General features: G+C 38.8%; 1 protein-coding gene across 2 annotated transcripts in view; it reads left to right on the top strand.

Annotated features, from left to right (window-relative positions):
- Positions 1–3,881: 3,881 nt before the first annotated feature.
- ZFP1 (ZFP1 zinc finger protein) overlaps positions 3,882–25,645 on the top strand; it is a 36,823-nt gene continuing 15,059 nt past the window's right edge. Inside the window, exons 1-2 of one of the 2 annotated variants that reach the window (XM_061173523.1) lie at positions 3,882–4,064; positions 9,910–9,968. In XM_061173523.1, coding sequence (XP_061029506.1) covers positions 9,954–9,968 — 15 coding nt within the window. In that variant the 5' untranslated portion in view covers positions 3,882–4,064; positions 9,910–9,953. Of the gene's footprint in view, positions 4,065–6,913; positions 6,968–9,909; positions 9,969–25,645 lie in introns of those variants that run through there. The other variant, XM_061173524.1, reaches the window with a different exon arrangement.

The raw sequence follows: 25,645 nt of genomic DNA, 5'->3' as shown, positions 1-25,645 counted from the left end.
CATTCATGTATATATATCATTGTACAAGATTAAAATCTATGATAATTTAAAATTTTTAACTTTTGATATAATGAGGACTTCAGAAAGATTTTATGTACTATAATCCCACCAGAATTGTATAAAAATTTTTTCCAAGTTGTTCCAATCCTGAGTCTCATTACTCTTTTAAACATTGACCAAACTTATAGGTCAAAATGATATTACATATGTTATCATATAGCTTTTCTTTGATTTTGAGTAGAGAGAAAACATTTTTGATAAATTTATTCTGTGTATTTCATCTTTAATTGGTTCTTCATATACTGAGCTTATTTTTCTTAATGGGGTTAAATTAACATATAAGAGGAGTTCATAAATTAAGACTACCCTTTTTCTTCATTCACGTACCATGTATATTTTCCCAGCTTATTTGTCTTTAACTTTGTTTATAGCATTTTTTTCAAAGTTAGTCTCTATAGTTGAATTTGTCAATTATTTCCTTGATGATTTATGCCTTTGGTGTCATACCTTCTCACCCAAAGTATATAAAAAACATTCCCTTATCATTTCTTTACAACTACTTTGATACTTTCACTTTAAAATTTAAATCGTGAATCCAGCTTATACTTAACTGTCCTAATATGCAGTCTTAGGAATCTAACATTTTTTCCTCCAAATTGTTAATTAGTTGCCCAAGAACAATCATGGAAAAGTCCAATCTTTCACAAGTGCTGTGAAAACAGACACTAAATTAATATATACTCTTGAGTCTTTTTTTTTTTTCCTGGAGCCAGTACTAAAAAGTTTTCATGTTTTAGCTTTGTAATACATTTTTATATCTAATAGTTATTAGTCTCTCTTTTTAAAAAATATCCTGAGTATTCTGTTTTTCTTTCTGATGAAGTATGGAATTATTCCATCAAACTAAAAATAATCAAAAGGGCACAAACAATAAATAACAAAAATACCTTGCTGAGACTTTGATTTTTAGTAATTTACAGAGTTATGCAACAATCACTTCAACCCAGCTTATTATTTTTTAAAATTATGGTAAAATATACACATGAAATTTACCATTTTTAACTATACAATTCAGTGGTGTTAAGCACATTCACAGTGGTGTTTATCCATCACCATCGTCTCTTTTCAGAACTTTTTCATCATCCCAAATAGAAACTCCCTACCCATTAAACAATAACTCCCATGCCTTCACCCACTCTTGTCCCCAGCAATCTCTACTTTCTCTCTATGAATTTGCCTATTCTAGATACTTTATGTAAGCAGAATCATACAATATTTGTCCTTTGGTATGTGGCTTATTTCATTTGTATTTTCAAGGTTCATCCATGTGGTAGCATGTATCAGATATTCATTCTTTTTTTGGCTGAATAATATTGCACTATATGTATATACCACATTTTATTTATCCATTCTTCTGTTGATGGGCACTAAGGTTGTTTCCGTCTTTTTGCTGTTGTGAATAGTGCTGCTATGAACATTGATGTACAAGTAATATATCTGAGCAGAACCCTATGATAGGGTCTTCCCAGGAAAGAACTGCCCCCACCAATGTCCTCTGCCTGCCTCTTGTTTGTAGAAAACTTTAGCCTTGTAGGCCTTCCCCAAGTTCCAAAGAGCAGATTTAATCAGAGAAGTGAGAAAATACAAAAACAAAGAAAAACAGTCAAGCAAGACAAAATAATAATTGTTCAGCCAGTAAACAAACTCAAGGACCTTTAGTTCCTTCTCAAGGGCTATAGATAACATTTTGAACCATATCCCTGAGCTATTTTGCCAAGCCTGAAAGCTCCGCCAGGTGGAAGAAGTTAACTACATGTTGACCACAAGCACATAGACCCCAAACTGGTTGAAACCAGAAGGTTGATGATGTTGACTCTTGATTACCTCACCACCAATCAATCGTAAAGATATCCATGAGCTGATTACTCCACACCCCACAATCCTCTCCCTCACCCTGTCTTTAAAAATCTTTCCCTAAAAGCCATTGGGGAATTCCAGTGTTTTAAGCATTATTCGCCTGTACTCCTTGCTTGGCCTTGCAATAAACCCTGCACTTTCCTTCACCACAGCCTGGTATCAATAGACTGGCTTCGCTGTTTGCATACAGACCCAAGTTTGGTTCAGTAACAGTAGCTTTTTGAGACTATATGTTGTTTTAATTGAAAACTAGTTGCTAACACTACACACCTGCTAGAATGGCCAAAATCCACAGCACTGACAACACCAAATGCTGACAGGGGTGTGGAGCAACAGGAACTCTCATTCATTGCTGGTGGGAATGCAAAATGGTACAGCCATTTTGGAAGACAGTCTGGCAGTTTCTACAAAACTAAATATATTCTCACCATACAATCTGACAATTGTGTTCCTTGATATTTATACAAATGAGAAACTTATTTTATTTCCACACAAAACACTGCACAGGGATGCTTATAGCAGCTTTATTCATAATTGTCAAAACTTGGAAGCAACCAAGATGTCCTTCAATTGCTGAATGGATAAATAAGTGGTGGTACATGCATACAATGGAATATTATTCAGTGCTAAAAAGAAATGAGCTATCAAGCCATGAAAAGAATGGAGGAACTTTAAATGCATATTACTAAGTGAAAGAAACCAATCTGAAAAGGCTACATACTGAATGATTCCAACTATGTTACATTCTGGAAAAGGCAAAACTGTAATAGGGAAGAAATTTCGTATTCTATTACAAGTTAATCACTAAAGGGATGTTGCCTATAAGCTTAAATTATACATAATAGCCCATCTCTGGGAACCCCTGCCTCCCAGGTAATGTGCATTAAGCTAAAATACCTTTCTTCAGCTCACAGGAAACATCTTGACCAGGCCCACCTGTGAATGACTACAGGAAGAAGAAATTAACATACCCCCTCCAGAGGCTGAGGGGAACCAGGAAATGTTTGACCCTACTCCCTCCCTTTTTAGTGTAAAAGAAGCCTGAGTTCTAACTCAGGCAAGATGGTTCTTTGGGACACACATTCATCTTCTTCTCGGTCTGCTGGTTTTCTGAGTTAAGTCGCTATTCCTTGCCCCAAGAACGTCTCTTGATTTATTGGCCTGCGGTTCAGCTTGGACTTGGTAACAATCCTAGGAGTACAGTAAAAAGGTCAGTGACTTTCAGGGACTCAGGGAGAATGAGGGAAGGATGAATAGATGGAGCACAGGGGATTTTGTGGGCAGTGAAACTATTCTGTATGATACTATGGTGGTGGATACATGTCATCATATATTTGTCAAAACCCATAGAATGTTCAACACCCAGAGTGAACCCTAGTGTAAACTATGGACTTTGGGTGATTTGTCAGTGTACATACGATCGTAGCAAATGTACCACTGTGGTACTGGAGGTTGATAGTGGAGGAGGCCATGCATGTGTGGGTGCAGGTGGTATAGTGGAACTCTGTGTTCCTCATAGAGGAACATCTGCATCTCCTCATATTTTACTGTAAACCTAAAACTTAAAAAAAAAAAGTAGTTGTAGCACATGGTATCTTTATGGCCGATTTTATTTTTTAAAAATATCAGAAAGGTGTGAACTTAATGTTACATCAGTTATCTTTGAAAAGTGAGATTATGGGTAATATTTGCTTTATTTTATACATATTTTCTAATTTAAATGCTGTTACCATAGATTACCTGTGTAATCTTTAAAAGCCAGGATTTGTATTTTGGGGTAGGTAGTGGTTGTAACTCATAAACCGCTCTGGTGGAAGTGAAGTCCAGGTCAAGGGATTATCTTGGTCAGCTCTCATCCAACCGGCTAAACAAGGTGAAGACTTTCCTGAGAGTCCCTACGGTGAGGCCCTGCAGGCTTATGGGAAATGTAGTCCCGAAGTTCGATGGACCACCCCTCGGAGGACCCTGGGACGGCAAGCAGCCCCTGCATCTGCGCATGTGCAATGCTGCGAGCGCGCCGGTGGCCGCCCTTCCCCCCACCTCCCGCCGCGAGTGGGTGACAGGGCTCCGGTCTCCACGCGTTTTAGCTGCCCCGCGCCGTGACCCGGCCTGGCACTGAGCCACGAGCGGGGGCTGTGCCCCTCCAGGTATGAGGGGGCCTGCCAGGCAGCTCCGCGGGGTCTGGGGGCCAAGGGGAAGATGAGGGATGGGCTCGTGCCCGCGTGGGGTGGGAGCCCAAACTTCGGTGACTCGCAGGCGGCGGCGACCCTCGGGGCGGTGTCCGGGGCGGCCCGGCCCTCTCCTCAGCGCTGGACCGGCGGGGCCCTCCTGGCCGGACGTGCGGGGGCGGGAACGGCCGAAGGGGAGGGCGGCGGTGAGGGCCAGCCTTCCTCCCTTTGTCAGGCAAAGCGCCTCCGACCCGCCGCGAAGGTCTCCGGCCGCGCGGGATCGGGTCCTGAAACCCGGCGGGCGGGCGGGCGGGCGCAGTGCGAGGCTGGGGGCGGGGCCGGGCGCACCTGGCAGCGCCCGGATGCCGCGTGCGGCTGCCCAGGGCCTCGCGGGGTGGAGGGAGGCTTGAAAGGTTTCGCAAGTTTCCTGATGCACAAATTGCTGAATGAGTAAGACCTGTGACCTCTTTGCAAGAGACTTTGCAGCTGAAGTGATCACCCAATCCTCACACCTACCCTGTGTCTTCGCTTAGTTCCTCAGTTTCAACAAGGAAAAGTGAAGGCTCTGGTGAAGTGATTTACCCAAGGTCACACAGCCGGCTGGTACTTTGTCATATGAATGGGAAATATTTTTTCATTTACCTTTTAATTTTGCTCATTGGTGGTTTTTGCCATGGAGGCGTTTTGAATTTCTTTATGGTTGAATTTACTGCTCTTCCTTTTTATGACACCCAAAAGCCTTCACCACTTTGAGATTATACAAGTTTTACTAATGATTCCCACTGGTACTTTAGAATAAGTTATATTTTAAAGAACTCTGTTGGTACTTTTATTATGATTCAGTTAATGGTTACATTTAATTAGGGGGAATGGAAACCTTTATGATGTTGGATCTTACTGTAGGCCTTCCCATTTGTTCCTCTTTCATTTTCCCCCCTTGCCAGCACTTTATAAGTTTTTTCATAAAATATTTGCATTTTTATTAACTTTATTCTTATGTAATTTATTGCTATTGAAGATGGAATTTTTTTGCCATTATTTCATCTTTTTTCTCTTGAGTTTGTTGATATTTCCCACTTATTTTGTGTATTTGGGATTGCTCCTTTTTCTCCTTAATTAACGTAGCTAATGTTTATCAGTTTTTATTGTGAAAGAATAACTTTTTAATGTCTGTAGCATCTGTAGTAACATCTCCTCGATTATTCTTGACATTGGTTTTTTTTTTTTTTTTTTGGCTGCGTTGGGTCTTCGTTGCTGCGTGCGGGCTTTCTCCAGTTGCCGCGAGCGGGGGCTACTCTTCGTTGCGGTGCACAGGCCTCTCATTGCAGCGGCCCCCCTTGTTGCGGAGACTGGCTCCAGGCGCGCGGGCCTCAGCAGCTGTGGCACACGGGCTCAGCAGTCGTGGCTCGCGGGCTCTAGAGCGCAGGCTCAGCAATTGTGGCTCACGGGCCCAGTTGCTCTGCGGCATGTGGGATCTTCCTGGACCAGGGCTCGAACCCGTGTCCCCTGCATTGGCAGGTGGATTCCTAACCACTGCGCCACCAGGGAAGTCCCTTGACATTGGTTTTAATGCTATAAATGTCCTCTAAATACTGCTTTAGCTGCATCCCTCAAATTCTGGTATGTTTTGTTTTCATTTCCATTCAATTCTGTGTTTTGTTTTTTTTAAACTTCCCTTGTGACTTCCTTTTTCACCCATTGGTTATTTAGAAATTTGTTATTTAATTTCCAAACATTAGGGGATTTTCTACATCTCTTTCTATTATTGATTTCTAGTTTAATTCTGTTTTGGTCAAAGAATATACTTTGTTATGTATTTCAGTTCTTTAAAACTTGAGATTTGTTTCATGGCTAAGGAAATGATCTACCTTGGGGATTTTTTAAAAATATTTATTTATTTATTTGGCTGTGCCGAGTCTTCGTTGCTGCATGCAGGATCTTTTTAGTTGTGGCATGTGGGCTCTTTCTTGTGCCATGCAGGGTCTAGTTCCCTGACCAGGAATTGAACCTGGGCTCCCTGCATTGGGAGTGTGGAGTCTTAACCACTGGACCACCAGGGAAGTCCCTGGGAATGTTTTTTATGTACTTTAATGACTATTGTGCTGTGTTGGTGGTAGAGTTTTCTGTCAATACTAAATGGGTCAGGGTGGTTGATAGTGTGGTTGAGTTCTTCTGTATCCTTACTGGTTTTTTATCTACCTCTGTTGTCACCTACTGAGAAAAGAATATTGAAGTCTCGAGCTATAATTGTGGTTTATCTATTTATTCTTTCAGTTTTATCAACTTTTGCTTCTTGTATTTTGAAGTTCTTTTGTGCATATACATTTAGGATTGTTATGTGTTCTGGTGATTTGATACATTTATCATGTGTCATTTGTCACAGTGACATGTAATATCACACTTTATCCCTCGTAATATTTCTTATTAAGTCTACTTAGCTTGATATTAATTAGTCCAACTTTCTTTTGATTAGTGTGTGCAAGGAGTATCATTTTTTATTTTTTATTTCTTCTTCTTATTTTGGCTGTGCCTTGTGGCATGCAGGATCTAGGTTCCCCAACCAGGGATCAAACCTGTGCCCCCTGCATTGGAAGCGTGGAGTCTTAACCCCTGGACTGCCAGGGAAGTCCCAAGGAATATCTTTTTTTATCCTTTTACTTTTGATCTAGCTATTATTGAAAATTCAGTTAACAATCAAGGAGGAAGAGAATTTTATTTGAGCCAACCTGAGGATTGTAACCCAGGAGACAGACTCTAAGAAGCTCTGAGAACTGTCCTGCCTGTTAGAAGTTGAAGGCATAGTCATATACATTTTTTGAGACAAAGGATCATACATCAAAATGACGTACTGACCTAAAGTTCACCAATATACAGTAGTCCAGGTAAGCACATACAAAGCGAGCAGCAAGTCATCATGACCCCCTTACAGAGTTGAGAAAGAATGTTAATCTTTTAAGAAGTTACATTGCTAGCATCAGAAGAAAAAAAAAAAGATCTTTATGGTTGAGTAGGCATTCCCATCTTTGAGGAGGTCTGGTTAATGTGTAATGTGGCTGGACGTTGCACACTAAACAGAGAGGGAGGAGGCCCAAAGGACAGAATTTTATGTTTAAATTTCTTGTTCTGCCTTAAAATTTTATTTCGTCACTATGTTTTTATATTTAAAACACATTGCTTTTATTTATTTTTGGCTGTGTTGGGTCTTCATTGCTGCGTGCGGGCTTTCTCTAGTTGCAGCAAGCAAGGGCTACTCTTCATTGCAGTGTGTGGGCTTCTCATTGCGGTGGCTTCTCTTGTTGCAGAGCACGGGCTCTAGGCATGCGGGCTTCAGTAGTTGTGGAATGCAGGCTCAGTAGTTGTGGTGCGCGGACTCTAGAGCACAGGCTCAGTAGTTGTGGCACACGGGCTTAGTTGCTCCGGGACATGTGGGATCTTCCCGGACCAGGGATCGAACCTGTGTCCCCTGCATTGGCAGGCAGATTCTTACTGTGCCACCAGGGAAGTCCCAAACACATTGCTTTTAGACAGCACGTAGTTTGGTCTTTTTTATCCAGTTTGGTAAACTTTGTCATTTAATTGGTGTGTTTGTGCAATGAATTATTGACATGGTTGGGTTAAAATCTACCATCTTGCTAGTTTTTTTCTACTTGGCCCATCTGGTCTTTGTTCCTATTTTCCTCTTTTTCTGACTGCTTTTGGATTTAGTGGTAGTTTTTCATGATTCCATATTTTTCTCCACTATTTGGTTATTGTTTATACCTCTTTAAATTTTTTTGTGGTTGCCTTAAGGTTTAAATAAACTTCTTGAGTGAGTCACAGTGAACCTTTAAATATAGTCTACTGCTTTGTGTGTAATGTAAGATCCTTAAAACAATATACTGCCATCAACAATTTCATCATCTCATCTATGTGCTATTATCGTCATATATTTTACTCTTACATATGCTATAAGTTCACAAAACTTTTCTACTCTTTTTGCTTTAGACAATCAAGTATCTTTTAGATTGATTAAAAGTAAGAAAAAAATGTCTTTTATATTTCTCTTCATTTTAACCGTTCCCAGAGATCTTTATTTCTTTGTGTAGATCCACATTTCTGTCTGTTATCATGTTCCTTCTACCTGAAGAACTTCTTTAAATATTTCTTGTAGTACAGGTCTACTGGTAATGAATTTTCTGTTTTTGTTTGTTTGAAAAGGTTTTTATTTTCACTTTTATTTTTTGAAAGATGTATTTGCTGGGTATAGAATACTGGATTGGTAGTTGTTGTTTTTTTTCTTTTTTAAAGCACTTTAAAGATGTCACTACATTGTCTTCCAGCTTGTATAGTTTCTGATGAGAAATTCTCTGTGATTCTTTAGTTCAGTTCCAGATCACTGCAATAAAGCAAGTCACATGAATATTTTGGTTTCTCAGTGCATATGAAATTCATGTTTACCTTATACTGCAGTCTATTAAGTGTGCAATATCATTGTCTAAAAAACAATGTGCATACCTTAATTTAAAAGTACTTTATTACTAAAAAATGCTGACCATCATCTGACAATGCAGAGTTACCACAAACCTTCAATTTGTTTTTTAAAAAAAAGGCAATCTGTGACGAGCAATAAAATGAGGTATGTCTGTATGTAACATTTCAGGTTTTTTTCTGGCTGCTGTCAAGAATTTCTCTCTAACTTTGGTTTCCATTGGTTTGAATATGGTATGTCCAGGTGTGTCCATTTTATTTTGTTTTTTGATATTTATCCTTTTTGGATAAATTATCTGAGTTTCTTGGATCTGTGGTTTGATATCATTCATTATTTTTGGAAAATCCTTGGTCATTATGTCTTCAATACTTCTTCTGTCCCATTTTCTCTTCTTTTGGGATCCCAATACATTTTTTTAAAGATTTATTATTTATTTATTTTATTTTATTTATTTTTGGCTACGTCAGGTCTTAGTTGCAGCACGCGGGATCTTTTGTTGTAGCACGCGTGCGCTTCGTTGCAGCACATGGGCTTCTCTCTAGTTGTGGCTTGTGGGTTTTTCTCTCTCTAGTTGTGGTGCATGGGCTGTGTAGTTTGCGGCATGCGGGCTCTCTAGTTGAGGCTCGAGAGCTCAGTAGTTGTGGTGCAAGGGCTTAATTGCCCCGCGGCATGTGGGATCTTAGCTCCCCAACCAGGGATCAAACCCACGTTCCCTGCATTGGGAGGCAGATTCTTTACTACTGGACCACCAGGAAAGTCCCTGGGATCCCAATACATTTTTGTTAGGCCATTTGATATTGTACTACAGCCCTTGGATTCTCTGTCCTTTTTTTTCCCCCTTTGCTTTCTCTTTGTGTCTCAGTTTGGGTAATTTCTTGTGACCTATCTTCAGATTTACTGAAAATTTCCTCAACTCTGTTGTAATACCTATTGAAGGTATTCTTTCAACTCTGTTACTGTGCTTTTCTTAGCATTTCCATTTTTTTCTTCAAGTTTCCATCTCTTGAAATTCTCTGTTCATTCATTTTGTAAATCTTTTCCTTTAAAGCTTTAATATATGAATCATAGTTTTAAATTCCCTGTCCGATAATTTAATCAGTTACAGTTTCTTTTGACTGTTTTGTCAGTTGATAGTGGGTTGTCTTAGTCTTACCTTTTCGGATATTTCATAGTGTTTGATTGAAAGTGAGTGCTGCCAGCATGATCCTTTTTGCCCCTTCTGAACAGGCAAAAGGACTAGCTCAGGAGGTGGTATTTTCTCAGGTGATGTGTAAGGATTTCCAAACAAGTCATTCTAGAAGTTCTGAGGCAGGTCAGATCTTTAATAACAATACCTTTCTTTTTCCTCTATTTCAGTTCTGCCTTCATAGTTCTCTGCCTTTACCCAAAAGCTGCAGAAAATGAACAAATCCCAGGTGAGTTGTTTGTTTATTCCCAATTTTATTTTTCTGTACATTTGAGGAAGTTTATAAGGACCTAGAAAATGAAATAGAAAGGTATGAATGAGTAAAACTCAGGAAAACATAGTAAGAATAATACATACCAGCAGCCAAAAAGTAAATCAAGTTAATTAAGTGTCTTGCATTGATTGTGAATACCATTTCCTTGGTTCTCTAGTATTAGGTCTGAATAAATTTTATGGACCTTCATATAGATGGTGTTTTGAACAGCATCCCCAGAAAAAAAAATTAAATAGGTTATTATTTTGTCTTTGGTTATCTCATATAGCATTCTTCAGGGTACTATAGTGTGTATTTTATTTTTCTGGTCAGATTAGCATGATGCTAGAGAACTCACTAAATATCCAGATGTGTATTTAAATTCTCCCCCTAACTTCCATGAGTTCCATTGTCATTACTTTCTTGAATGGCATTGCAGAATGTATTTGTACATATTTACACAAGTATAAGTACAGGTTATTATAAGATAGCATATTAATCATACTGTTCTGTTTATATGTGTTTTGTTTTACTTTTAATGAATAGACGTAATTTTTTAGAGCAGTTTTGGGCTTACGGAAAATTTAAGTGAAAAGTACAGAGTTCCCATATACTCCTTTTCTCCCTCTGCACAGTTTCCCCTGTTACTAACATCTTGCATTAATGTGGTATACCTGTTACAGTTGATGAGCCAATATTGATACTTTAAGTAAAGTCCATTGTTTACACTAGGATTTGCTTTTGGTGTTCTGCATTCTGTGCATTTTGACAAATACATAATGACGTGTATCCACCATTATTGTATCTTACAGAATAGTTTCACTGCCCACAAAATCCCCTGTGCTCCATCTATTCATCCCTCCCCCACTTTTCTTGAGCACCTGGAAACCACTGATTTTTTTTTTTTTTTAACTGTCCCCCTAGTTTTGCCTTTTCTAGAACATCATACAGTTGGAATCAGTCAGTATGTAGCCTTTTCAAATTGGTTTCTTTCACTTAGTAATATGCATTTAAAGTTCCTCCATGTCTTTTCATGGCTTGATAGCTCATTTCTTTTTATCACTGAATAATATTCCATTGTCTGGATGTACTGCCATTTATTTACCCATTCAGCAATTGAAGGACATCTTGGTTGCTTCCAAGTTTTGACAATTATGAATTAAGCTGCTATAAACATCTCTGTGCAGTGTTTTGTGTGGATATAAGTTAATCATTTGGGTAAATGCTAAGGAACACAATTGCCAGTGTATACAGCAAGAATATGTGTAGTTTTGTGAGAAACTGCCAGACTGTCTGCCAGAGTAGCTGTAACATTTGCATTCCCACCAGCAGTGAGTGAGAGTTCCTGTTGCTCCACATCCTCGTCAGCATTTGGTGTTGTCAATGTTGTGAACTTTGGCCACTTTTTTTTTTTAATTATTTTATATTCATTTATTATTTATTTATTTATTTAGGCTGCGCCGGGTCTTAGTTGTGACATGCGGGCTTCTTAGTTGCGGCATGCGTGTGGGATCTAGTTCCCCAACTGGGGATCAAACCTGGGCCCCCTGCATTGTGAGCGTGGAGTCTTACCCACTGGACCACCAGGGAAGTCCCGAACTTTGGCCACTTTAATAGGCATTTAACAGTGTTTTATTGTTGTTGTAATTTATAATTCTCTGATGATATGACATGATGTTGAGTATCTTTACATGTGTTTATTTGCCACCTGTATATCTTCTTTAGTGAGGTGTCTGTTAAGGTCTTTGGCCCTTTTTTAAAATTTATTTTATTGAAGTATAGTTGATTTACAATATTGTGTTAATTTCTGCTGTACAGCAAAGTAATTCAGTTATATATACATTGTTTATTTAAAATATTCTTTTCCATTATGGTTTATCATAGGATATTGAATACAGTTTCCTGTGCTATACAGTAGGACCTTGTTGTTTATATAATAGCTTACATCTGCTAACCCCAACCTCCCACTCCATCTCTCCCCAACCCGTGATTCGGTTTCTGTTTCACAGAAAGGTTCATTTGTGTCATATCTTAGATTCCACATATACGTGATATCATATGATACTTGTCTTTCTCTGTTTGAGTTATTTCACTTAGTATGATAATCTCTAGGTCCATCCATGTTGCTGCAAATGGCATTTTTTCGTTCTTTTTTATGGCTGAATAGTATTCCATTGTATATATGTACCATATCTTTATCCATTCCTCTGTCGAGGGACATTTAGGTTGCTTCCGTGTCTTAGCTATTGTGAATAGTGCTGCTATGAACATAGAGGTGCATGTATCTTTTTGAATTATAGTTTTGTCTGCTGATATATGCCCAGGAGTGGGATTGCTGGATCATATGGTATTTCTATTTTTAGTTTTCTTCTTTTTTTTTTTTAAGATTTATTTATTGATTGATTGATTGATTGCTATGTTGGGTCTTCATTTCTGTGCTAGGGTTTTCTCTAGTTGCAGCAAGCGGGGGCCACTCTTCATCGTGGTGCGTGGGCCTCTCACTATCGTGGCCTCTCATTGCGGAGCACAGGCTCCAGACGTGCAGGCTCAGTAGTTGTGGCTCACGGGCCTAGTTGCTCCGCGGCATGTGGGATCTTCCCAGACCAGGGCTCGAACCCGTGTCCCCTGCATTAGCAGGCAGATTCTCAACCACTGCACCACCAGGGAAGCCCCTATTTTTAGTTTTCTGAGGGACCTCCATACTGTTTTCCATACTGGCTGCACTTTGGCCCATTTTTAAATCAGGTTGTTTGTTTTCATATTGTTGAGTTTTGAGAGTTCTTTATATATTTCGGATATCAATCCTTTATCAGGTATGTGTGTTGCAAAGATGTCTTTGTCTTTTCATTCTCTTGATTATGTGTGTTTTTATCACCCAGTAACATATTTTTGAATTCTTTCCATATCAGAGCATAGAGTTTCCTCATTTTTTTCTGATTTTTTTTATTGTGTAATGTAATATGTATACAGATGAGCGTATAAAGCATTATAATACTCTTTATACATGTTATAACATGTATAAAAATATGTATACGTTAAAGAATAATAAATGGGCACTCACATTAAGAAATAGAACATTATCTGTTCTTTTTAAAAAATATTTATTTATTTATTTGGTTGCACTGGGTCTTAGTTGTGGACTCCTTAGTTGTAGCAGGTGGGCTCCTTAGTTGTGGCTCACCAGCTCCTTAGTTGCGGCATGCAAACTCTTAGTTGCGGCATGCATGTGGGATTTAGTCCCCTGACCAGGGATCGAACCCGGGCCCCCTGCATATTGGGAGCGTGAAGTCTTAACCACTGCGCCACCAGGGAAGTCCCTATCTGTTCTTTATGATACATTCTCTGATTGAATCCTGCTAGTAGGTAGCCACTATCTTGACACTTTTGTTATTTATTCCCTTGCTTTCCTCAAAGATTTTACCATGTATGTATATATCCCTAATCAATACAAAATTCAGTTTTGAAAAACTATAACTGCGATTTATATTGCATAATTTTTTGTCTGATTGGGAGAGTTTTTTTTTTCTTTTTCTAGATGTATACAGTCTAAAAGATGTCCTTTTATGTACCCATGTTTCCTTTATCAAGACTTAAGATTTTTATCATTGTTTTTTCAAGATATATTAGCCAGTGTTAGCTATAGAGAGGTGAAACCACTCGTGCATTGTTTGTGGTAGTAAAAAATGGTACAGACTTACTGGGGAGCAATGTGGCAAAACTTATCAAGCAAGCACAAATCTAATTGTGTGTAGAAATTCTGCTACTATTGGATAAAGGCTCCTAGGAGATGAGCTGAATAGAATCTCTGAGTCATAGTCTGGCTTCAGTTTTTCTGAGAGTTTACAAAAATCTCATTTGGAGAAGTCATTGGCAAAGTCATGAAAAACATAGGAAAACATAGGGCTCACATGGTTGGACCATCTGTCAGGGTCAGAGTGTGAATCAGGTATTGAATGTCTGACAAGAATATAATTAGAGTGAGTGGGCTGCTCAGTGTTCTCTGCTTCTTAGCTCACTAGTCAACGGCCAACTCTCAGCAGTAGATAAAAGCAGAGTACTTCTGTGAGATGAAATGAGTGTCCTCATGTGATCCAAGGCAGCCTGGTGTGGAGGGGAGAGATAGATGTCATCAGGACTTGTTCAAGACAAGCCAAACCAAAGTTAAACCAACCCCAACAGATAAGAAGCTGGGCCAGGATCACCAAGGTATTCTGCCCTCAGGTTAACAAGGTGATACAATATCACTAGGCATCTTATGACAGCCCTCAAAATACCTGCTTTTGAATCACACTATTCCAATCTGTATGACAAACAATTTAGTATTGATGGAGAATCACTAGCATCCTGCAATCTCCTTCAAACTCCTCCTAGGGATTTCCTTCACCTTTCCTATTGATCTTTTGTTTGCCTTTTCCCCTGTCTTTGTCTTTTTTGAATTACTATTTTATTGGAGTAGATTCTTCAGTAGCTTCTTGAGAAAGGATATGTGAGAAATATATTTTTTTAAACTTTGCTTTTCTGAAAATGTCTTCATTCTGATCTGATACTTGGTTGATAGATAATATGAATGTGGATTTGTCCATTCTTCACTTTAGTTCTGTCAGTTTTTGCTTGATGTAATTTGAAGCTGTATTGAGTTCATGTACATTTATTGAGTGCATGCACACTTACGATTTTTCTATCTTCCAGATGGATTTACCGTTCTGTCATTTTGGGATGTCCCTCTTTATCTCTGGTCATACGCCTTGTCTGATTTAAATATAGCCATACCTACCTTTTTTTTTATTTTAATTTTTATTTTATATTGGAGTATATTTGACTTACAATGTTGTGTTAGTTTCAGGTGTACAGCAAAGTGATTTAGTTAAACATACATATATCTATTCTTTTTCAGATTCTATTCCCATATAGGTTATTAGAGTACCCTGTGCTATACAGTAGATCCTTGTTGATTATCTTTTTTTTTTTTTTAATTTATTTATTTATTTATCTATTTTGGTTGCACCAGGTTTTAGTTGCGGCATGCAGGATCTTCGTTGCGGCACACAGGATCTTTAGTTGCGGCATGCAGACTTCTTAGTTGCAGCATGCATGTGGGATCTAGTTCCCTGACCAGGGATCGAACCCAGGTCCCCTGCATTGGGAGCACGGAGTCTTACCCACTGGACCACCAGGGAAGTCCCTGATTATCTACTTTATTTTATTTTGTTTACTTTTTAAAAATACATCCTTATTGGAGTATAAGTGCTTCACAATACTGTGTTAGTTTCTGTTGTACAACAAAGTTTATCTGCCATATGCATACATATATCCCCATATCCCCTCCCTCTTGAGCCTCCCTCCCACCCTCCCTATCCCACCCCTCTAGGTCGTCACATAGCACTGAGCTGATCTCCCTGTGCTATGCGGCTGCTTCCCAGTAGCTATCTGTTTCACATCTGGTAGTGTATATATGTTGATGCTGCTGTCATTTCGCCCTAGCTTCCCTCTCCCCTCCCCATGTCCTCAACTCCATTCTCTGTGTCTATATTTATTCCTGCCCTGCCACTAGGTTCATCAGTACCATTTTTTTATTTTAGATTCCATATATATGCGTTAGCATATGGTATTTGTTTTTCTCTTTCTGATTTACTTCACTCTGTATGACAGACTCTAGGTCTATCCACCTCACTACAAGTAACTCAGTTTCGTTTCTTTTTATGGCTGAGTAATATTCCATTGTATGTATGTGCCACATCTTCTTTATCCATTCATCTGTTGATGGACATTTAGGTTGCTTCCATGACCTGGCTAATGTAAATAGTGCTGCAGTAAACATTGTGGTACATGTCTCTTTTTGAATTATGGTTTTCTCAGGGTATATACCCTGTTGTGCGATAGCGGGGTCATATGGTAGTTCAATTTTTAGTTTTTTTAAGGAACTCCATACTCTTCTCCCTAGTAGTTGTATCAATTTACATTCTCACGAACAGTGCAGCAGGGTTCCCTTTTCACCACACCCTTTCCAGCATTTACTGTGTCTAGATTTTTTGATAATGGCCATTCTGACCGGTGTGAGGTGATACCTCATTGTAGTTTTAATTGCATTTCTCTAATAATTAGTGATGTTGACCATCTTTTCATGTGCCTCTTGGCCATCTCTATGTCTTCTTTGGTGAAATGTCTATTTAGGTCTTCTGCCCCTTTTTTAATTGGGTTGTTTGTTTTCTTGATATTGAGCTCCATGAGCGGTTTGTATATTTTAGAGATTAATCCTCTGTCTATTGTTTCACTTGCAGATATTTTCTCCCATTCTGAGGGTTGTCTTTCATCTTGTTTATGGTTTTCTTTGCTGTGCAAAAGGCTTTAAGTTTAATTAGGCCTCATTTGTTTATTTTTGTTTTTATTTGTATTACTCCAGGAGGTGGGTCAAAGAAGATCTTGCTGTGGTTTATGTCAAAAAGTGTTTTTCCTATGTTTTTCTCTAAGAGTTTTATAGTGTCTGGTCTTACATTTAGGTCTTTAATCCATTTTGAGTTTATTTTTGTGTATGGTGTTAGGTAGTGTTCTAATTTCATTCTTGTACATGTAGCTGTCCAGTTTTCCCAGCACCACTTATTGAAGAGGCTGTCTTTTCTCCATTGTATGTTTTTGCCTCCTTTGTCATAAATTAGGTGACTATATGTGAGTGGGTTTATCGCTGGGCATTCTATCCTGTACCATTGATCTATATTTCTGTTTTTGTGCCAGTACCATACTGTCTTGATTACTATAGCTTTGTAGTATAGTTTGAAGTTGGGGAGCCTGATTCCTCCAACTCCATTTTTCTTTCTCAAGATTGCTTTAGCTATTCGGGGTCTTTTGTGTTTCCATACGAATTGTAAGACTTTTTGTTCTAATTCTGTGAAGAATGCCAGTGGTAGTTTGATAGGGATTGCATTGAATCTGTAGATTGCTTTCGGTAGTATAGTCATTTTCACAATATTGATTCTTCCAATCCAAGAACATGGTATATTTCTCCATCTGTTTATGTCGTCTTTGGTTTCTTTCATCAGTGTTTTACAGTTTTCAAAGTACAAGTCTTTCACCTCCTTAGGTAGGTTTATTACTAGGTATTTTATTCTTTTTGTTGCAATGGTAAATGGGAGTTTTTCCTTAATTTGTTTTTCTGATTTTTCAATGTTAGTGTATAGGAATGCCAGAGAATTCTGTGCATTAATTTTGTATCCTTACCAAATTCATTGATTAGTTCTAGTAATTTTCTGGTAGCATCTTTAGGATTTTCTGTGTATAGTATCATGTCATCTGCAAACAGTGACAGTTTTACTTTTTCTTTTCCAATTTGTTTTCCCTTTATTTCTTCTTCTTCTCTGATTGCCGTGGCTGTGACTTACAAAACTATGTTGAATAAGAGTGGTGAGAGCGGACATCCTTGTCTTGTTCCTGATCTTAGTGGAAATGCTTTCAGTTTTTCACATTGAGTGTGATGTTTGCTGTGGGTTTGTCATATATGGCTCTTATTATGTTGAGGTAGGTTTGCTCTCTGCCCGTTTTCTGGAGAGTTTTTATTATAAATGGGTGTTGAATTTTGTGAAAAGCTTTTTCTGCATCTATTGAGATGATACTATGGTTTTTATTCCTTAATTTGTTAATATGGTGTATCATATTGATTGATTTCTGTATATTGTAGAATCCTTGTATCCCTGGGATAAAACCCATTTGATCATGGTGTATGATCCTTTTAATATGTTGTTGGATTCTGTTTGCTAGTATTTTCTTCAGGATTTTTGCATCTATGTTCATCAGTGATATTGGTCTATAATTTTCTTTTTTTTGTGATACCTTTTTCTGGTTTTGGTATCAGTGTAAAGGTGGCTTTGTAGAATGAATTTGGGAGTGTTCTTCCCTCTGCAATTCTTTGGAAGAGTATGAGAAGGATTGGTGTTAGCTCTTCTCTAAATGTTTGATAGAAATCGTCTGTGAAGCCATCTGGTCCTGGACTTTTGTTTGTTGGAAGATTTTTAATTATGGTTTCAATTTCATTACTTGTGGTAGGTTTGTTTATATTTTCTAATTCTTCCTGGTTCAGTCTTGGGAAATTGTACCTTTCCAAGAATTTGTCCATTTCTTTGTGGTTGTCCATTTTATTGGCATATAGCTGTTTGTAGTGTCTCTTACAATCCTTTGTATTTCTGTGGTGTCAGTTGTGATTTCTCCTTTTTCATTTCTAATTTTATTGATTTGCATCCTCTCCCTTTTTTTCTTGGTGGGTCTGGCTAAGGGTTTATCAATTTTGTTTATCTTCTCAAAGAACCAGCTTTTAGTTTTATTGATCTTTGCTATTGTTTTCTGTGTTTCTGTTTCATTAATTTCTGCTCTGATCTTTATGATTTCTTTCCTTCTACTGACTTGAGGTTTTCTTTGTTCTTCTTTCTCTAGTTGTTTTAAGTGTAGGGTCAGATTATTATTTTTTTTTTAAAGGTTTATTGATTGATTGATTGATTGCTATGTTGGGTCTTCGTTTCTGTGCTAGGGCTTTCTCTAGTTGCGGCAAGCGGGGGCCACTCTTCATCGCGGTGCGCGGGCCTCTCACTATCGTGGCCTCTCTTGTTGCAGAGCACAGGCTCCAGACGCGCAGGCTCAGTAGTTGTGGCTCACGGGCCCAGTTGCTCCGCAGCATGTGGGATCTTCCCAGACCAGGGCTCGAACCCGTGTCCCCTGCATTAGCAGGCAGACTCTCAACCACTGCGCCACCACGGAAGCCCAGGGTCAGATTATTTATTTGAGATTTTTCTTGTTTCTTGAGCTGAGATTGAATTGCTATAAACTTCCTTCTTACAACTGCTTTTGCTGTGTCCCATAGGTTTTGGGTCATCGTGTTTTCATTGTTATTTGTTTCTGTGTATTTTTAAATTTTTTCTTTGATTTCTTCAATGATCTCTTGGTTATATAGTAGCACACTATTTAGCCTCCATGTATTTGTGGTTTTTACAGTTTTTTTCTGGTAATTGATTTCCAATCTCATAGCATTGTGGTCAGAAAAGATGCTTGATACGATTTCAATTTTCTTAAATTTTCCAAGGCTTGATTTGTGACCCAAGATGTGATCTATCCTGGAGCTGTTCTGTGTGCACTTGAGGAAAAGTGTATTCTGCCACTTTTGGGTGGAATGTTCTATAAATATCAATTAAATCTATCTCATCTATTGTGTCATTTAAAGCTTGTGTTTCCTTATTTATTTTCTGTTTGGATGATCTGTCTATTGTTATAAGCGGGGTGTTAAAGTCCACTACTATTATTGTATTACTGTCGATTTTCCCTTTCATGGTTGTTAACATTTGCCTTATGTATTGAGATGCTCCTATGTTGGGTGCATAAACATTTATAATTGTTATATCTTCTTCTTGGATTGATCCCTTGATCATTATGTAGTGTCCTTCTTTGTCTCTTGTAATAGTCTTTGTTTTAAAGTCTCTTTTATCTGATACGACTATTGCTACTCCAGCTTTCTTTTGATTTCCATTTGCACTGGATATCTTTTTCCATCCCTTCACTTTCAGTCTGTATGTTTCCCTAGGCCTGAAGTGGGTCTCTTGTAGACAGCATATATATATGGGTCTTGTTTTTGTATGTATTCAGCCAGTCTGTGTCTTCTGGTTGGGGCATTTAATCCATTTACCTTCAAGGTTATTATCAATATGTATTTTCCTATTACCATTTTCTTAAGTGTTTTGGGTTTGTTTTTGTGGGTCTTTTTCTTCTCTTGTTTTTCCCGCCTAGAGAAGTTTCTTTAGCATTTGTTGTAAAGCTGGTTTGGTGGTGCTGAATTCCTTTAACTTTTGCTTGTCTGAAAAGCTTTTGATCTCTGTCTAATCTGAATGAGATTCTTGCTTGGTAGAGTAATCTTGGTTGTAGGTTTTTTCTTTCATCACTTTAAGTATATTCTACCACTCCCTTCTGGCCTGCAGAGTTTCTGCTGAAAAATCAGCTGATAGCCTTATGGGGATTCCTTTGTATGTTATTTTTTGTTTTTCCCTTGCTGCTTTTAATATTTTTTCTTTGAATTAAATTTTGTTAGTTTGATTAATGTGTCTTGGTGTGTTTCTCCTAGGGTTTGTCCTGTATGGGACTCTCTGTGCTTCCTGGACTTCGGTGACTATTTCCTTTCCCATATTAGGGAAGTTTTCAACTATAATCTCTTCAAATATTTTTTCAGACCCTTTCTTTTTCTCTTCTTCTTCTGGGACCCCTGTAATTCGAATGTTGGTGCATTTAGTGTTGTCCCTGAGGTGTCTGAGATTGTCTTCAGTTATTTTCATTCTTTTTTCTTTATTCTGCTCCTTGGCAGTTATTCCCACCATTTTATCTTCTGGCTCACTTACTTTTTCTTTTGCCTCTTTTATTCTATTATTGATTCCTTCTTTTTTTTTTTTTTAAAACTGTGATTAGCATTTAATAATTCAGAGAAAGCCTGAGGCCTTCCTGAAGAATCACCTGGAGATTGAACTTCGAACAGCCATAATGAAGAGATAGCTACATCACAACCAGTGGTGATAAATATATAAAATTTTCATAGAATTGAGAATAAATGAGAAATACAAGGTAAACAGTAGAGTGTATAATGACTATGTGATCTTGTTATGGATTCTTTCTAGTGTAGCTTTCATTTCAGTTATTGTGTTGTCCATCTCTGTTTGTTTGTTGTTTAGTTCTTCTAGATCTTTGTTAAACGTTTCTTCTATTTTCTTAGTCCGTGCCTCCATTCTATTTCTGAGATTCTGGATCATCTTTACTTTCATTACTCTGATTTCTTTTTCAGGTAGATTGCCTATTTCCTGTTCATTTATTTGATCTTGTAGGTTTTTACCTTGCTTCATCTGTGACATAATTTTTTGCTCTTTTTTTTTTTTTTTTTTTTTTTGATTGGTGGGTTTGTGTTCCTGTCTTACTGCTTGTTTGGCCTGAAGCTTCCAACACTATAGTTTGTAGGCTGTTGGGTAAAGCTGGGTCTTGGTGCCGATATGATGACCTCCGGGCGACTTCGATGAATATTCCTTGGGGTCTGATGTTCTCTGTCAGTCCAGTGGTTCAGACTCAGAGCTCCCACCGCAAGAGCTTCGGCCCAACCCCCAGCTAATGAACCAAGATCCCGCAAGCCGTGCATGGTGGAAAAAAAGGAAAAGAACAATAACAGAGTTAAAAAATAAAATTAGACTAGGAAACTAATAGATATGTTAGAAAGAATATAAAAATAAAAATATAGATGAAACAACAACCAGAAGGTAAAACAGAACTACAATAGTAAAAAAAGAGGAGAAGAAAAAAAAAAAGTGGAAAAGGCCTTGGCTGTGGAGGGCGGGGCCTAAGCAGGGGCGGGGTTTGTGTGGTAGGCGGGGCCTATGGTTAGGACCTACAGGGCTGGAAAAGGCCGTGGGCGGTGTTGGGGGTGGAGCTTAAGCTCAACGGAACAGAAGGGGCCAAGGCATGCCTCTCATCTCAGAGAGCGGGGGACCCCACCTGGGAGCCCAGCAGGCTTCCTGGGCCTGAGTGGGCGGGTCTACGCTTTCCACTCTTCTCCTGCTCCTCTGGTCCTGGAGGGCCTCTCCCACCTGCGTTCTCCCCCCAACCTCCTGTTCTCCCCCAGCTTCCTTTCTATGCCCCCAGGACCCACGGGGCCTGGAGGGGGCTTTGGAGGGTGGGGGACCCGGCATGGGAGCTCAGCAGGCTTCCCGGGCCAGAGCGGGTGGGGCCAATGCCTTCCACTCCTCTCCTGCTCCTCCGGTCCTGGAGGGCCCCTCCTTCCTGCCTCTCCTGTTCTCCCCCGGCCTGCCTCCTTGCCCCTAGGACCCATGCGGCCCAGAGGGGGCCTCTGAGGGCATAGGACCTGGCCCGAGATCCGGGCAGACTTCCCCGGCCGATTGGGCAGGGGAAATGCTGGGTGCACTCCCCCCTGCTCTGAGCCCCCAAGGGTCCTTCCAGGCATGGGAACCCCTCCCCCACTCTCAGCCACCCCTCAGGGGCGCTGTTCCTGTCTGGCCTCCACTTCTCCTCCCCCCTCAGTCCCCCCACATCCTACCGGTTTGCTTGGGCGTTCCTCCCATCTCCTTGGGCATCGAGGTCCCCCACCAGTGCCTGGCAGGCGCCCTAGTTGTGGGGAGATGCGAACTCTGCATCTTCCCACACCGCAGTCTTGACTCTGCCCCCCTGTTACAGAGTAGTGTGTATATGTTAATCCCAACCTCCTAATTTATCCCTTTCCCCACCTTTCCGCTTTGGTAACCATAAATTTGTTTTCTAAGTCTGTGAGTCTTTCTGTTTTGTAAATAAGTTCATTTGTATCATTTTTTTAGATTTCACATGTGTGATATCATATATTTGTCTTTCTCTGACTTACTTCACTTAGTATGATAATCTCTGGATCCATCTATGTTGCCTCAAATGGCATTATTTCATTCTTTTTTATGGCTGAGTAATATTCCTGTGTGTGTGTGTGTGTGTGTGTGTGTGTGTGTGTGTGTACCACGTCTTCTTTATCAGTTCCTCTGTTGATGGATACTTAGGTTGCTTCCATGTCTTGGCTATTGTAAATAGTGCTGCAGTGAACATTGGGGTGCATGTGTCTTTTCGAAGTATGGTTTCCTTTGGATATATGCCAAGGAGTGGGATTGCTGGGTCATGTGGTAGCTCTATTTTTAGTTTTTTAAGGAACCTTTGTGCTGTTCTCCATAGTGGCAGTACCAATTTAAAATTCCCATCAGCAGTGTAGGAGGGTTTCCTTTTCTCCACATACTGTCCAGCATTTGTTGTTTGTAGACTTATTGATGATGGCTGTTCTGACTGTTCTGAGGTGATACCTCGTTGTAGATTTGATTTGCATTTCTTTAATAATTAGCAATGTTGAGCATTTTTTCATGTGCTTTTTGGCATTTTATATGTCTTCTTCGGAAAAATGTCTATTTAGATCTTCTGCCCATTCTTTGATTGGGTTGTTTTTTTGCTCTTGAGCTGCATGAGCTGTTTGTATATTTTGGAGATTAATCCCTTGTTGGTTGCTTTGTTTGCAAATATTTTCTCCCATTCTGTGGGTTGCCTTTTTATTTTGTTTATGGTTTCCTTTGCTGTGCAAAAGCTTTTAACTTTAATTAGGTCCCATTTGTTTATTGTTGTTTTATTTTCATTCCTCTAGGAGGTGGATCAAAAAAGATACTGCTGCCATTTATATCAGAGTGTTCTGCCTGTTTTCCTCCAAGAGTTTTATGGTATCTGGCCTTACATTTAGCTCTTCAATCCATTTTGAGTTTGTTTTCGTGTATGGCGTTAGAGAATGTTCTAATGTCATTCTTTTATGTGTAGCTGTCCAGTTTTCTCAGCACCATTTATTGAAGAGACTGTCTTTTCTCCTTTGTATGTTTTTGCCTCCTTTGTCGTAGATTAATTGACCATAGGTGCATGGGTTTATCTCTGGGTTTTGTATCCTCGTGCATTGATCTATATTTCTGTTTTTGTGCCAGTACCATTCTGGTTTGATTACTGTAGCTTTGTAGTATAGTCTGAAGTCAGGGAGCCTGATTCCTCCAGCTCTGTTTTTCTTTCTCTGGATTGTTTTGGCTATTCTGGGTCTTTTTATGTTTCCATACAAATTAAAAAAATTTTTTTCCTACTTTTGTGAAAAAATGCCATTGGTAATTGGATAAGGATTGCATTGAATCTGTAGATTGCTTTAGGTAGTATGGTCATTTTGACAGTATTGATTCTTCCACTCCAAGACCATGGTATATCTCTCCATCTGTGTCATCTTTGATTTCTTTCATCAGTATCTTATAGTTTTCTCAATATGGGTCTTTTGCCTCCTTAGGTAGGTTTATTCCTAGGTATTTTATTCTTTTTGATGAGATGGTAAATGGAATTGTTTCCTTAATTTCTCTTCGTGATCTTTTGTTTTTAGTGTATAGGAATGCAATAGATTTCTGTGTATCAATTTTGTATCCTGCAACTTTACCAGATTCATTGATGAGCTCTAGTAGTTTTCTGGTAGCATCTTTAGGATTTTCTAAGTATGGTATCATGTCATCTGCAAACAGTGACAGTTTTACTTCTTGTTTTTCAATGTGGATTCCTTTTATTTCTTTTTATTCTCCTATTGCTGGGACTAGGACTTCCAAAACTATGTTGAATAATAGTGGCGAGAGTGGACATCCTTGTCTTGTTCCTGATCTTAGAGGAAATGCTTTCAGTTTTTCACCATTGAGAATGATGTTAGCTGTGGGTTTGTCATATATGGCCTTTATTATGTTGAGGTAGGTTCCCTCTATGCCCACTTTCTGCAGAGTTTTTATCATAAATGGGTGTTGAATTTTGTCAAAAGCTTTTTCTGCATCTATTTTGTTTGTTTGTTTTTTGTTTGGTTGGTTTTTTTAATGTGGACAATTTTTAAAGTCTTCATTGAATTTGTTATAATATTGCTTCTGTTTTTTATGGGGTTTTTTGTTTTGTGGCCACGAAGCATGTAGGATCTTAGCTCCCCAACCAGGGATTGAACCTGCACCCCCTGCATTGGAAAGCAAAGTCTTAACCTCTGGACCACCAGGGAAGTCCCTTTTTCTGCATCTATTGAGATCATGTGGTTTTTATTCTTCAAGTTGTTAATGTGGCATATTCTTCAGGTTGTTAATTCGGTGATTTGCAGATATTGAAAAATCCTTGCATCCCTGGCATAAATCCACTTGATCATGATCCTTTTAATGTATTGTTGGATTTGGTTTGCTACTGTTTTGTTGAATTTTTGCATCTATGTTCATGAGTGATATTGGCCTGTAGTTTTCTTTTTTTTGTGGTATCTTTGTCTGGTTTTGGTATCAGGGTGATGGTGGTCTTGTAGAATGAGCTTGGGAGTGTTCCTTCCTCTGCAATTTTTTGGAAGAGTTTCAGAAGGATAGTTGTTAACTCTTAATGTTTGATAGAATTTGCCTGTGCAGCCATCTGGTTCTGAACTTTTGTTTATTGGAATTTTTTTAATCACAGTTTCAATTTCAGTACTTGTGATTGGTCTGTTCATGTTTTGTATTTCTTCCTGGTTCAGTCTTGAAGGTTGTACCTCTCTAAGAGTTTGTCCATTTCTTCTAGGTTGTCCATTTTATTGGCGTATAGTTGCTTGCAATAGTCTCTTATGATCCTTTGTATTTTTGTGGTGTCTATTGTAACTTTTTCATTTCTCATTTTATTGATTTGAGCACTCTCCCTTTTTTTTCTTGATGAATCTGGCTAAAGGTTTATCAATTTTGTTTACCTTTTCAGAGAAACAGCTTTTAGTTTCATTGATCTTTAATTTTCTTTGTCTCTATTGCATTTATTTTGCTCTGATCTTTATGATATCTTTCCTTCTGCTAATTTTGTGTTTTGTTTGTTGTTTTTTCTCTAGTTGCTTTAGGTGTAAGGTTAGGTTGTTTTTGTGAGATTTCTCTTGTTTCTTGAGGTAAGAATGTTTTGCTGTAAACTTCCTTCTTAGAACTGCTTTTGCTGTGTCCCATAGGTTTTGGATTGTCATGCTTCTGTCTTCATTTGTCTCTAGGTTTTTCTTGATTTCCTCTTTGATTTCTTCAGTGATCCATTTGTTGTTTAGTAGCATATTGTTTAGCCTCCACGTGTTTGTGTTTTTTACAGTTTTTTTCTTGTAG

Source organism: Eubalaena glacialis, chromosome 18 (genome assembly GCF_028564815.1).
Source record: "Eubalaena glacialis isolate mEubGla1 chromosome 18, mEubGla1.1.hap2.+ XY, whole genome shotgun sequence".
Taxonomy (NCBI): domain Eukaryota; kingdom Metazoa; phylum Chordata; class Mammalia; order Artiodactyla; family Balaenidae; genus Eubalaena; species Eubalaena glacialis.
The sequence above is the reverse complement of the archived record's forward strand: the minus strand, read 5'-3'. Positions and strand labels throughout refer to the sequence as shown.